Source organism: Netta rufina (assembly GCF_964035555.1).
Source record: "Netta rufina genome assembly, chromosome: Z".
Lineage (NCBI taxonomy): Eukaryota > Metazoa > Chordata > Aves > Anseriformes > Anatidae > Netta > Netta rufina.
In genome coordinates, this window is record NC_140126.1 from 16,662,124 (window position 1) to 16,676,560 (window position 14,437).

The 14,437-nt window shown below is 38.1% G+C and overlaps 1 protein-coding gene across 3 annotated transcripts in view; it reads right to left on the bottom strand.

The window, feature by feature from the left end:
* PDE4D (phosphodiesterase 4D) overlaps positions 1–14,437 on the bottom strand; it is a gene marked incomplete at its 5' end in the record, with an annotated part of 369,096 nt that overhangs the window by 116,967 nt on the left and 237,692 nt on the right. For all 3 annotated transcript variants that reach the window (XM_084305637.1, XM_084305638.1, XM_084305639.1), the window contains one exon: positions 11,819–12,010. In XM_084305637.1, the coding sequence (XP_084161763.1) occupies positions 11,819–12,010 (192 nt within the window). The remainder of the gene's footprint in view (positions 1–11,818; positions 12,011–14,437) is intronic.

Consider the following 14,437-nt stretch of genomic DNA (forward strand, 5'->3'; position numbering starts at 1 on the left):
CAGATATCCACAGTTTTCACAAAGTAGTTTAGCATGTGCCAGACAAACTTGGACAGAAAAACAATTGCATAGTGTGTTGAGTAATCTTCAGTCCATACTGGGTGAGAAAATCTGGAAAAGGTGAGAGTGTTCAAAAAAGCAGTAGAAGTGTCCAAACTGGCTGTGTTACTTTTTGTATAGAAGAGCAAGAACATATGATTTAATCAAGGTGCTATCATTTTACAGTGTACTGAATCAGGACACTACAACTTTTGAATGTTGTACTATTTTCTTTTCTGATGATATAGAAGCTGATAGACGACTCTGTTTGGATTCTGGACAGGGTAGTGCCACACACCTATATACAGAGGCAATAAGAGGAGTGTAATCCTGTGCAATGTATCACAGGCTTATAAATTCAGACAGAGCTGTTAACCTTTGAGGTTAGAATAAATTCTTCACATCACTGTTAAAATGGTTAACTAGAATGCCTGGCATAGTTGTTCATATGTTCACTTTTTAAAAGCAAGATAAATTTGAAAGTAGGATAATTTTTCACATAGCCAAAAATTTTAAATGATCGAATTAACCACCACAAAAACAAACAAACAAACAATCAAAAGGTTAAACTACATAACACTCTACACAAGTTGAATCAGTGTTATATACAGTCCAAATTACCAATAGTAGACCAATGATCGTATAAAACATTGCAGGTTTTTCACCATGTTAAAGTGATGAAGCCTGTCCTCCTGTGTTTTTCTGGGTTTTGTTTCCTAACCTTTCCTACAGGACATACTAGAACTTTCCCCGTATAACCTGTGATGGTCCCCACTCTGGAGAAGAGAAAAGAGTACCACGTTAAGTCAGAAGTTAGACGTGTATGTTCACATGAATGTTGCTGAACACTAAGTACACAAATTCTGCCTTCCACTCCTCAAGACTGGCATTAGTTTGTTTCTTCTATCCCAATTACAGGACAGCAATTAACATGTCTATGGGTTAGAATTAAAGGGAGGGCTGGGTTAGGTGAATTTTGATGGGGTTCTCCTACAAGCCACCTGATCAAGGAGAACAAGCACATTAAGTCTTCTTAGACAGATAGACAGGAGCAACCTCAAGTTTGCAGGCCCTGGGACTTCAACCACCCTGATATCTGTTGGATAGACAACATAACAGGGCACACACAATCCAGGAGGTTCCTGGAATACATTCACAATAACTTCCTTCTACAAGTGGAAGACAGACTGCAGAGAGTCCAATGAAGGGCTGAAAAAATGATGAAGGAACCTGTCATATAAGGAGAGAGTAAAAGAGCTAGGACTGTTTGCCCAAGCAAAGAGAAGGTTCAGAGGGGACCTTATCAGTGTATACAAGAAGAACAGAACCTGGCTCTTTTCAGTGGTGCCCACTGCCAGGACAAGAGGCAACAGGCCCAAACTAGAACACAAGAGGTTCCCTCTGACCATCAGGAAGCAGTTTACTGTACACATTATGGAGCACTAGGACAGGTTGCCTGGGGAGGTTGTGGAATCTCCCTTCTTGGAGATCTTCAAAAGAGTCTAGATGTAGTCCAAAACAACTTGTTCTAGGTGTGTAGGTGTCCCTGCTTGAGCAGGGGGGGTTGGACCGGATGACCCCTAAAGATCCTTTCAAATATAAATTATTCTGTGAATCTATGAAATAAAATTGCTGTTAATCTTCATACAATTTATATAGTGTTAGTTATGACAGTAGTGGAAAATAATGTTGATACCATATCGTTTTAAACAGGATCACACTGGTTTGCCACACTCTGTTTGAATGAAAAACTCACTCATCACCCAAGGATACATACTGGCTGAGAATGCTGATCAATCTTTAAAGCCAACTAGCATAATCTGCATTGGATTCTTCAATTACAAACTTGGGACATAGTCTATTTGAAAGAATAAAGCTGCCAATAGACTTTGAAAAGCCCTAGGAGACAGTGGCTGTCTGGCATCTTTGCAGCAAAGAGCTAAGGCTTTTGACACATGATGACAAGAATCAACTCCATTTTCACACAGTTGCATTTTTATTTTTTATTTTTTTAATTATTATTCTCTCTAGAAATATATGAAACATAACAGCAAGGGAAAATCCATACTGTTCACACACAGAATATGAAAGAATATGAAGATGAATGCAGTCTTCTACTTGAAGAAAAAAAAGAAAACCGAAGTCCCTGAGAGGTCCATTATTCCAGGCAAAATAAAAGCCGGTTATAGTGGTTCTCCTTGGACTATAAGAAAACTATTTAAGTTAAGACTTAAGAAACACGAAAAGAAAAGAAAAGAAAAGAAAAGAAAAAGAAAAGAAAAGAAAAGAAAAGAAAAGAAAAGAAAAGAAAAGAAAAGAAAAGAAAAGAAAAGAAAAGAAAAGAAAAGAAAAGAAAAGAAAGAAAAGAAAAGAAAAGAAAAGAAAAGAAAAGAAAAGAAAAGAGACGGGAAGGGAAGGGAAGGGAAGGGAAGGGAAGGGAAGGGAAGGGAAGGGAAGGGAAGGGAAGGGGAGGGGGAGGGGAGGGGAGGGGAGGGGAGGGGAGGGGAGGGGAGGGGAGGGGAGGGGAGGGGAGGGGAGGGGAGGGGGAGGGGAGGGGAGGGGGAGGGGAGGGGAGGGGAGGGGGAGGGGAGGGGAGGGGGAAGGGGGAGGGGAGGGGAGGGGAGAAGAGAAGAGAAGAGAAGAGAAGAGAAGAGAAGAGAAGAGAAGAGAAGAGAAGAGAAGAGGAAGAGAAGAGAAGAGAGAGAGAGAAGAAGAGAAGAGAAGAGAAGAGAAGAGAAGAGAAGAGAAGAGAAGAGAAGAGAAGAGAAGAGAAGAGAAGAGAAGAGAAGAGAAAGAAGAAGAGAAGAGAGAGAAGAGAAGAGAGAAGAGAAGAGAAGAGAAGAGAAGAGAAGAGAAGAGAAGAGAAGAGAAGAGAAGAGAAGAGAAGAGAAGAGAAGAGAAGAGAAGAGAAGAGAAGAGAAGAGAGAAGAAAAGAAAAACACTTCTCCAACATAAATTTCACTAGCAAATACTGCAGATTTGAGTGTTTTCAAATATCCCAATTAGCTTCATATGGAGCACAAAAACAATATTTGGCCTCCTTATAATCAGAGATCCAAAAGACAGCCCAGAACAAATGTGGATTATAACACATGGCTAATATGCATCAAGATATGTCATGTACTAATGCACCTGGAACTTTCAAGGTAGAAGGAGTATTTTTTATAGGGAGGTGCTAAGTTGGATTTAATTTTTCATGCGACCTTCTTAGCAGCTCAGTTTCTGAAGATACAGTTTACCAGGTTTGAAAGAAGCCTTTGAATACATGGAGTCTGCTCTGTTGTAGTCACCAGTGTTAGGTTACCTGATTTACAATCTTACTTCCAACCGAATTACAGTAGGAACTGTGAGCTGCTCCTTTAGTTTGTAATGGATATAATTCTGTTTTTCCAAGTCTTGAAAGATCTCCTTATCTTGTGTGCTAATGCAATTCAGTTGGAAGTAAGGTGTTTTTAAATTAGGATCTTGAGGTTTAATCCACACATTATCAGAAAGTATTATCTGGTTAAATATGTACCTTACTGTGTCTTTCCCAGCATGACACCACAGCATGTGTTCTTTCGAGAAGACTAGGAACAAGGGATTTTGCTGGTTGACAAGAGCAGCTAATTATATCTGAGTGATAGTCATCTGAACCAAGACCCGTCAAATCCAGAAGATCAGTTCAGGATTGTCGCAAGGGCTGAAGTCAGAATCAGCAGATTAACTGAAAGAATTGGAAGTATCACAATACGTACTTTTTCCCATTCCACATAATGTGCTACAGGAATATTATTGGACTTTCATCTCCTATGACAGCATCACAGCACATTTGGAAGAGTTCAAGGAGGACCAAGCTGTTCAAGGTCAAACTGAATGGGGCTTTGTGCAACCTGATCTAAAGAAAGATACCCCTTCTGCCTGTGGAGACAGAGGGTATGGACTAGGTTGTCTTTAAAGGTACCTTCCAACCCAAACTATTTTATGATTTGATGATTCACATTGCTCCAAATAGCCGTCAACCTTCAATGCTTTAATCTTACCATAATACATCAGAAGTACAGTCGATAACTCCAAGCAACTGGCTTGTATTCAGTCTAGCAGACTTATTCAGCCTTAAATAGAAATAGACCATGGACTTGCCAGTGTGCTTCATTGGTGTAAGTGATTTTCCTTCTAAAATTAGAAGGCAGTCTGCCTGGGTGTCACGGTGGCAATGGCATGGTAAAAGAAGTTACTGCAGTGCGGAAATTTGTTTTTTATGTTGAAGGAAGGACTATATTAAGCTAGATGGTATAGTACTTTGAACCACAAAAGAGCTGAACTCAATCAGAAGAGTATAGGCCAATTCAGCAGTGCCATTGTTGGACTGTTCATACAACAGAAATCATCATTTAGCTCTAAGCAAGGCTGCAAAACAAATGAGCATCAGTGACTAAAGGATAGATTTGTTTTCTGCTCAGGTCAGAGAAAATTAATGAATGGGTGTGTACACATGACTGGAAGCAATCAAGTTAGTGCAGCTTAATGAGTTACTATTAATCATTTTAAATTGCATTAGCTGACACACGTAAACTCTTAGCTTGTTGCAAATGTAAATAAAATGTATTGCCTTGAACTGATTTTAAGCAGAAGTCACTGGGTTGCTTGTCTCTGCTTCATACATTTAAGCATTGAGAACTGATACAATTGTGTTACTTCTGAAGAAAGACATGACTTCGCATGGAAATTTCTGCTAATGCAGGCTGAAAGATTTCTCCTCTAAAAGGAATGAAAGCAGAGCTGTTAAAAACAGCACCTACTCAAGGTAAGTTCCCAGCCTGAGAGAGCTTGCTGTGAGCCAGCCACAAGATTTTCTCAGCTTCAGGGTTTAGAAAATGGAGTCCCTTAACCAAATTTAAAGGCTGCTAAACACACACACACACACACACACACACACACACACAGACACACACACACACACACACACACACAAAAAAAATTTAAAGACTTCAAGAAAAACAAGGCAACATCAGAATTTCAGATTCTCCTTTTTGAGAGAACAAGCTCCACAGTTAAGACAACATGAGCACCATTGCAAGCATACAGAGAGTTGTTTGTGCCCTGAGGGATGAAACATGAACTGATGTTCTTCTGGGTTGTGAAATAAGTTCGGCCTGTGCGTAAGCTGGAAAAAACAGCCTAAGAAGCTTCTCCAGAAACCTTCAAATTTCTCTTTACAAGGTTCACTTTCTCCACACTGCTCCCATCCTTCACTATTGCATGCACATATGTGCACACAGAAGGTAAACATCCTCCATCCCCTCCATTGCAGCAGTAGATCTGTGTAGCAAACACTGGTACGAATATTTCTGAAATCCCTGCTAAGAATCATTTTTGGTATCATGCTTTTAATCTTTGACCAAAGATGTTTAGCAATTCAGTTTACCTTATTTACTGCAGGAGCAGTAAGTAACATGGCATGTTATTTCAAACATCTAATATTTCTACCCCCCAAAGAAAAAGAAACTTGATGTTAAAAGTCTTCATAGGGGAATTGATCTGTTTTACAGCTGAGAGTTCTGTTTGGGAAATGAATAGGTTTTAGTATTCAGACCAATTATGATTCTGTACTGTCTGAAGATTAAATAAAATCAATTTGAATTTCATTGAAAAAAAGATAAATCTGTATTCACCAGCCACATAAAGGCATACAAGAACACCTTAGGATCTCCTGAATTAAAACACAAATCAAAACAAACTTTCTCAATGCAAAAATATTCTTTTTTTGGCTTATGACATAACTGATTTCCCACCAACAAAACAAAATAATCGCAAAATTACTGTGTGTAGTTGTGGGGAGCACAATATAATAAGAAGGACATAAAACTATCAGAGAGTGTCCAAAGGAGGACTACAAAGTTGGTGAAGGGTATAGAGGGCAAGACATATGTGTGGCCCTCTAGGAGTGGCCGAGTTCCCTTGGTTTGTTCAGCCCCGAGCAGAGCAGGCTGAGGGGAGGCCTCATGGCTGCCTGCATCTCCCTCACGAGGGGAGCGGAGGGGCAGGCGCTGAGCTCTGCTCTCTGGGGTTAGGGAAAGGGTCTGCACCCAGAGGGTGGTTGGGCACTGGGACAGGCTCCCCAGGGCAGCAGTCACAGCAACGAGCTGCTGGAGTTCAAGAGGTTTTTGGACAATGCTCTCAGACGTAAGGTTTTATTTTTGGGTGTTCCAGTGTACTTCCAGGACTTGGAATCGATGATCATTATGGGTCCCTTCCAACTCAGGATATTCTATGATTCTATGATTCAAACTTACTTCAATTTAAGAAAATTGGACATTACTACATTCTTCAGTTTGTATCACATTTGTAAAATGTTCTAGCAACTAGAAAGGACACAGTGGTCTTTTTTTCAAAATATTTTTGATAGTTATTAAAAAAAAAATTAAAAAAAAGATTATAAGTATTAATTACTTAATTTAAACTGCAACCTAATTTATTCAGTTTAAAAGTTCTTAAGACAAGGAAACAAACCCAATGAAGCAAAATATTGGCTTATTTTTCCTACAGCCAACTAAATGCTTTTCTTTGCACAGATAAATAAATGTCTCAAACAACATACTACATTTTTTCATTAAAATTGTTTCTAAGCTTAAATTAAATTGAGAGTACTTCATCATAGCTGATTTGTAATAAAAGAAAAAGAAAAGGAAAAGAAAAAGAAAAAGAAAAAGAAGAAAAAAAGAAAAGAAAAGAAAAAGAAAAGAAAAGAAAAGAAAAAGACAAACAGAGAAACCATAAGACATTTCAACAGCAATCTATCTGGAAAGACAATTATTTCTCATTTGTTAAATGGAGGTACAATTAATCTGATCATTACCTGTGTGTTTCTTCTGCTTTGCTAGTCTCTTTGTCAGAACTTTATGTAGATCACTTTTCAGGGAAAAGGGTATCTTTCTCCCTAATTTTGGATTTATACTCACAGTATTATATTAATAAATCCAAGCATTCCTGGCTCAGAAACAGAAGAATAAGCTGTATCACTAGTAATTTGGCTTCCTGTTCAGGATGAAAACATATATCTTCATTTCGTGATTCTGTTGCCATATTAAAACCTTGGGTGAACCTCAGTAACCATCCAGGTTTGCCATGTTTGTCTGCCAATATTTGTAAGTACTTTCCCTTTACACATCTGATCTGATCCAGATGGAATACAATGCAAGTTTTAAAAACTGAACTAACTGTCAAGAACTGGGAAACGTGTGTGCAAGTATACCTCAATTGTTCCATGTGTCGGTTAAAGGGATATTTCAAACCGTTTGCAGCTTCAGGTCAGGACCAGACCTGCCAGTCACTGACAAATACGGGAACACCCTATCCTGGAATTTCCCTTTATTTAAGATATATTTTTGCAGCCAGAATAACTCTGCTAATCTTTATTCTTTGTAAAATTACAGATTATTTTGTCTTCATTCTGGAAAAAATACCCCCACAGAATTTAAAATCCCACAACTATTTCTCTAGCTACTGAAGAAAGGGATAATCCACCCTGGCTAAACAGACCCAAATCTTTGTATGTCATGTTTATCAGACAACACAGGCTCTCTGTGTTCCAAAGTAGTCCAGAATCAGGTTTTCTTATTCAAAGAGAGGATATATGTATATATGTAATTAAATTTTTGGAGACATATAGCAAAGGTTTACCAATAGAATCTAACAGAGCAGCATGTCCTCTATGAGGAGGCAGTATTATATTCTTGTTACAGGGAAAACAAATCCCTAAGTAAATTGTGTCTTCTTGATATTTATTTTATCAGCAGAGGAATGCTGTTATCTACAGATGGTACTGGCTGAAGAGCAGTAGGCTGGACTGCTTGGGAAATGGATGGAATGTTGGCCATTTGGCCATTTAGCAGATCACCTGGTCAATGACCCTGCCATTCTCTACAGATTATGCTTTGTGACCGTGTTTGGGTGTTTTGAAGTTGAAAGCAAGGATGAACAGAAATTTGCAAGTTTTGTGTAATTATGCAAGTTAGAGTTTACGTTGATATTTTACCTGAAGGAAACAGTGCTGAGCCTCTCTACAGGATCCTCCAAAACTCCCCACAACAGCTATTTTTCACTAAGTGAGGTTCAACTGGCCAAGTCCTTGAAAGGCTAGGATGTTGGACTGTATTCAGTGGCCTTGTGGAAATAGTAAAAGGCAGACTTGAGTGCTTATTGGAAAATACCTTTTCTCCTAGATGCATTCAGAAAACATTAGGGAACTCAAGCACTCTTCCACACTAAGAGTGTCTTGGTACTCTGGTCTCATCTGCTACACTCTGGTCTGCTTCTTCAGTAGGGAACTATGAACACTACTTTTTTCACTTTGAAGTATGGTTAAAACATGAGCTCTGCTCTAGTCAGTGGACTGCTTGTTGCTTTCTTTCTCAGGTTTACAGCAATGCTAATGATTTCACTGGATAATCATTTTATTTATTTATTTTCATCACATTAGAGACCTGGGTTTTGTTAAAATGGAGATTCTTTATAAATTAGATCACATGCAGTGTTAATCAAGGCAGTGATCCCTTACCAAGAGAAGCATAAAAAGGGTTAACCATTGCCTCCTCTGTTTATATTTGCAAGTTCTGAGTAGCAAAAGCAGTTTATCAGGTGAGTATCAAGTAATCAGGGTGCCACTGCAAGATATCCACATTCATAGCTCTCTGTTTCAATAATGTCTTCAGATGTCATGAGACAATCATTTCAATACAACATTAATGATTGCTCTCATCTTTCAGCTTGCTGCTGCTGTTCTCTTTCTTCTCTGTGCTGTAGCCTTGCAGTTAGGAGCTTTCAAATTTTATTTTCCATTCTTTATTCTCCTTCCCTTTAAACTTGTTTTCCAGTCTCTCGTCGTGAATATTACCCTGTAATTCCTTATATTGACTCACTCATATGGTCACTTTTCTTGATATTGCATATCCTTGTCTCCCTGCTACAAATCCCATAGTCAGGCTTCACAACGCATCTGTGCTCTTCTGCCTTAGACCTGGTATCTCCCTGTCTAAACCACATTGACTTTACATTTTACAACCTTGAATGGCTTTTACTAATCTTCTCATGTCATCTTCATGTTCTAAGATTTCTTTCTCTAGGTTTAAGATATTTGTTCCAAGGGTTAATTGAAAAAATGTTACAGACTCCTACTCCTTTTGATTTGTTTTTCCATTTCCTACTATACTGCTGCTTTTTCTGCCTCCTGAAAAGCTTTAAATGCACCCACTGTTTTGGCCCATTAACCTTCTATCTGAGTTGCCTTGCACTCATCCTGCCTTTTGTTCTTTTCCTCCTCTAATCTGAGGAAACTCTTCATACTTTACAGTATGTTGTAGTCTGTTGTAGTCTATCTGATTTTAAAAACTCTCCACTTTTCTCTTTTCAGGTCCTGTTTCTGTTACTTTCCATCTCAACTCATTGAATGAACTCTCTCTGGTTGCTATGTGAGGTTTACTACCTTGGACACAGAGATTCACTCTGTTCCTTTTCCTGAGGATACTATCTGACTGTATTAGTCTCCTGGTTATCATCTTTTGCTTTGCTTTTAGGTCATTTGTGGCAGAGGACAGTATTTTGCCTTGAGGTTTCAAAGAGCTGCGCACAGCTGGGTTCCGTCCCTTGGCTGCAGCTCAGAGCTGCTGCAGCAATGCAAACAATAATGGTAGAATAAAGAATTCAGTGCTTTAGCACTGCCATCCACTGGCTGTCATTAACCATGACACTCCATGTTTGACAAATCTTGAAGTTTTGGTTTTGTTTCATCTGAAGTGGAATGTACTACTCTGAGCACACTATTTGTGAGTACTAGAAACACCAGAAATATTTGTAATATTCATTCCACATATAAGATGCATGCATTTCATTTTCTAGTTTGCTTTATAAAGTGAAATATTGAGGTTGGTAACTCAAGCACTAAAAAAATCAGAGGATTCAAGGTTAAACTCTTATGTGCCTTAATTTTGTGTATGTTTTGTAATATATGTTGCTCATGCATAAGAAACGTACAATACTTAGAATTAAATATGCAGATAGATGCAAAACAGAAATAGAACAGTTTGTGAGTGATCTAAATGTTCTTGTGGACAAACAGACGCTGACAAATCTTTCAGCGTCTACCTTGTTTAGGAAACTCCTGAACTAAAGTAGTTTCTTTATTTTAAGAACCTTCACTGGGCTTCCTTTCCATGCACATCCTGTATCTCCTTGAACCCATATACAAAGAGATTTTTTTTTTTGTATATATTCTTCACTATTTTCTCCTTTTTTTTTTTTTTGTTTGTTTGTTTGTTTGTTTGTTTTCCTTTTAATTCCTTGGTTTCCTTGTAGTTCATTTCTGTGATATAATCAAATTCATTATTATGAGGCTTACTGATACTAGATTAACATTATATGGTCAAAACCACTAGCATTTTACATTTCCTAATACAGTCCAATCCTAAAACATTGCAGGAGTATTGACCTTAACAAAACAGTTCTGTGACAGGAGACTACATGTATTAAAATCTATCCAGATGTGCGGTCAAATAAACTTCATATGCAGATTTGTTATGAGAAATTTTTGACAGAAAGAATGCATAGAAATATCCAAGGAAGAAAGTGTGCTCATTGTTTCCATAATTATTTTTTTATACAATTTATTGCCATGTACTGAAATATTACCCAGAATTCTAGGAAATACAGAAGTGGATTACAGGTTCAAGGATGGAGCACTAATTGAATTCTTAATTGAAATGACGCATCTAAGCAATGCACCGACCTGGATTGGCCCTTGATCATAAAAATGTTTCTAAATGTTTCCCTACAAGGGTGCCACACTAAAAGCTTGCCTTTGTACATTTAGAAGACAGGTTCTATGTCAGAAGATTTACTGGATGAAGGTCTCCATTTACAAAGGAAACGCTTTTTTCTTTACAAAAAGGCAAGAGGGACTGGTGTTTTTCTGGGATTAACTGATGTATGAACCTTAAAGTATCTGTAAAGGCATGAGTTTTACTCACCTTGACACTTACATGGGAAGTAAGTTATAATTAGATAGACTAATTAATACTTCTAAAAGTGATATGTGAGAATAGGAATCTCCAATTATACAGGAAATATTCAGAAGAACTCTTTTTCAGGGAGTACAGTGGGGATAGGTTTTAAACTAAAAGAGGGTAGATTTACATTAGATATAAGGAAGAACCGTGGTGAGCCACTGGCACGGGCTGCCCAGAGAAGCTGTGGATGCCCCATCCCTGAAGGTGCTCAAGGCCAGGCTAGATGTGTCTTTGGGCAACCTGGTCTGGTGAGGTGTCCCTGCCAATAGCAGGGGGGTTGTAACTGGGTGATCTTTAAGGTCTCTTCCAACCCAAGCCATCCGCCCAATCTTGTGGTAAATCTTTTCTTTAAACACCAAAAAGCACCTATTACAAATAAATTGAATCTTTTTCTTACAAATATTAAGAGGCAGAAATTGAGTTTGTATTGCTTGCATTGAAAAGATCATGACAACCAAGAAATCTGAGTTCTCTTTAGTGTTTTGATACATCAGTATTGATTTTTTCTAATATTCTATCAAAGTTAATACAGTGTATAAAAACATGAAACCCATGATATCCTTATTTTCACAAAACCACAGAAACAAATACAAGCATAAATAAAGAAATAAACAATTACCCATTTTTTAACATGGGTGATTATTCTCTTTGATTTTTATAGGTATTTCTTGTGGTTGCAAAGTCATTAACCCCATGATAGCACAAAACGTGTTAAAAGTATCTTATAATGTACTTACATATCACTAGCAATGGAGGAGTTCCTAGACATGGACTTTGGAGAAAGGTCATAGTCGCTGTCTGACCTGTAAAGGAAAGACTCCCTCCGTTGACTGTGGACAAAATTTGCCTGAAGAATTAGCCCTGATCCAGGACTTGTCATGGGATCCAAGGGACTTCGTCCCGACGATGTACCATTGTCTACATCGAAACTGCAAAAAGAAAGGACAAAAAGCCATTGACACAGGAGTTTTGAAAATAATGAATAGTCAGTTCATGGCAGTCATCACTAGGCATTTGCTTCTATATAATTATGGGGAAATCATGACCTGCCCAGTTCCACTGCTAAGGCAAAACCAAGGCACACAAGAAATAAACTTTACAATTTCTTATAACCAAAAAGAGTAAGTCTGAAGGAATATAAATTTGGTAGAAGAAAAAAAATGCAAACCGCTATTAGGAATATAGATATATGCTTCTTTGCATGCTGAGAACTCATAAGCGTTACACCCGAAGAAACATGATGATGCATTATTTTATTCCTCATGCACCATTTCTCCTGAGCCGAACCCTCATTACCTTGACTCCCACTGGAATGCAGCACAGTGCTCATCTGTTATAGAGTACCCATCTAGAGTACTTGAACACTTCAAGAAGGTATTTTGGCTTTTCTCAATAAACCAAGCACTGGAGTGGGATTATTTTGTATGCACGTTCTTTGGCATGTTTGTATACATTAGTGGGAGCTCCTATTTTCCAACTGGATTGAAAAAAAATGACTTCTACACCCACTGCCAAACATAGTGGGCATTTTTGGCCAGTTTTGTCTTATGTCTTTGAACTTTACAGTTTTGATCCAGCACTTCTAGTTGTGGTGTTTGGTAGCACAAGTGGTAAACAATTTTACCATTCCTAGGGAGTACTGCTGTCATGAGGGGCTGAAGGGAGATAGGTATTGGGGAAATGAAAGAGAGAGAGAAAGATGCTCTTTCACATAGTCTGTGACAGTTCTGAAAAGGGCTTTGAAAATAGTACAAAGACCTTGAGTGGGACTCTGCAATCAATTAGAAACCAGTGCAGGGTGAGTAGTCTGGATGATGTGCTCATGGCAACCTGTGTTGCTTAGCAGCCTGATCTCTGTGTCTGGTACTGTATGAAGTCCTTTTGGAGCACGTGGTTCAGCTTCTGGATTGCAGATGTTGCGGTATGCCATCTAGAGGTCACAAATGTGTGGATTAGCAAATTTATGTCTGCATCTGATAGGGTGTTCTACCCAGCCAGAAGTGGAAGAGAACTTTTGTTTTTTTCCTGGCTGTTTGAGTCTCTAAAACTGATGATCAATTTTAGTTTTACATCATAGGAGAAAAGGTGTGTATAAGACCTTGGTTTATAACTACTAACTGTACTAACAGGAACTCAAATAATACTGCTAGAGCACATAGGAATGGGGGATGAACAGAGGATCTATCACATGACTTTTTAAGTATCAAGAAGTGTTAGTATGCGTTTATAAAAAATGCAACTAAAATAGATCTTTTGAAAACAGTGTTCATATGAAGGACATACACCATTTTCATCTATGTCTAATGACAGTACATGTCAGCCATTGGTTAGACTTCAGCCTGGTACAGCAGTGTCACAGCTACTCTATACTAGCTTGCTTCTTGGTTCCATCTGCCACCTAACTGAGGCTGCAGTGTCAGCAGCAGTAAAGTCTCCTTTTCTCCTGGAGTAAAGGAACATAGAGTTTCTATTCTCCTCACTTGGGTTTGTGCACATATGAATATTCTATTAGCAATCTTATTTCTCTTAGTCAAACACCAAGACAGGCTTCCATGAATGACTTCACTGTCAGGTCATAAAATATTGACCATAATAAAATTTAGAAGTCTATTAGATAAAATCACAGAGATTTTGAGAGATGTTGAGAGGCTCTGTGGCTTGCACCACCAGGTAACAGCATGTGCAAGACTTCCACATAGCTACTTTGGTAGGAACTTTATCCTGTGATACTGTATTGTGTCCACTAGATGGGTGTCAAAAGTAAAGAAATGGATTCAGATATACCAGCTAGGATCTGGCTTATATCACTCATCCAAAATGTAATTTATTTAAATACCTATCAAGAATGTTCATATATCTATAATGTTCATAATAACTATCAAAAAAATGCTCAGTACTACAGCAAAAGATGGAATGTGAATACAGCATGTGTGTACTACAAACACGTTTGTATAACAAGTTTCTCAAATGCTACAGTAAAGTGTCTTGTTGAGCTTTTACTTACTGAGATGTGCTAAAACTTTCAGACATAAAAGGTTACAGAAATCTAAATGAAATATTTAGATTGCTTTTAGATATAGGATGTTTTAGTACACTGAAAATCAAATGTTACTTTGGCTGAATCACGAGTCGTTGCAAGAAATGGAGCTGCTGATCATGTTGCATCAAATGAAGAGAGAATCAGAATGGGGAATTGAAGTTACACAAATGATTTTTCTTTCTGCACACATGCAACTTAAAAAAAAAAAAAAAAAAAAAAAAAAGTTTAAGGTAAAAAATGGACAGACTCTAGTTTGCCTGGGCAGAAATTGCGAAGTCAGCTGTGGCTGTTTCATATTTATCTTTCTGCTTCTGTT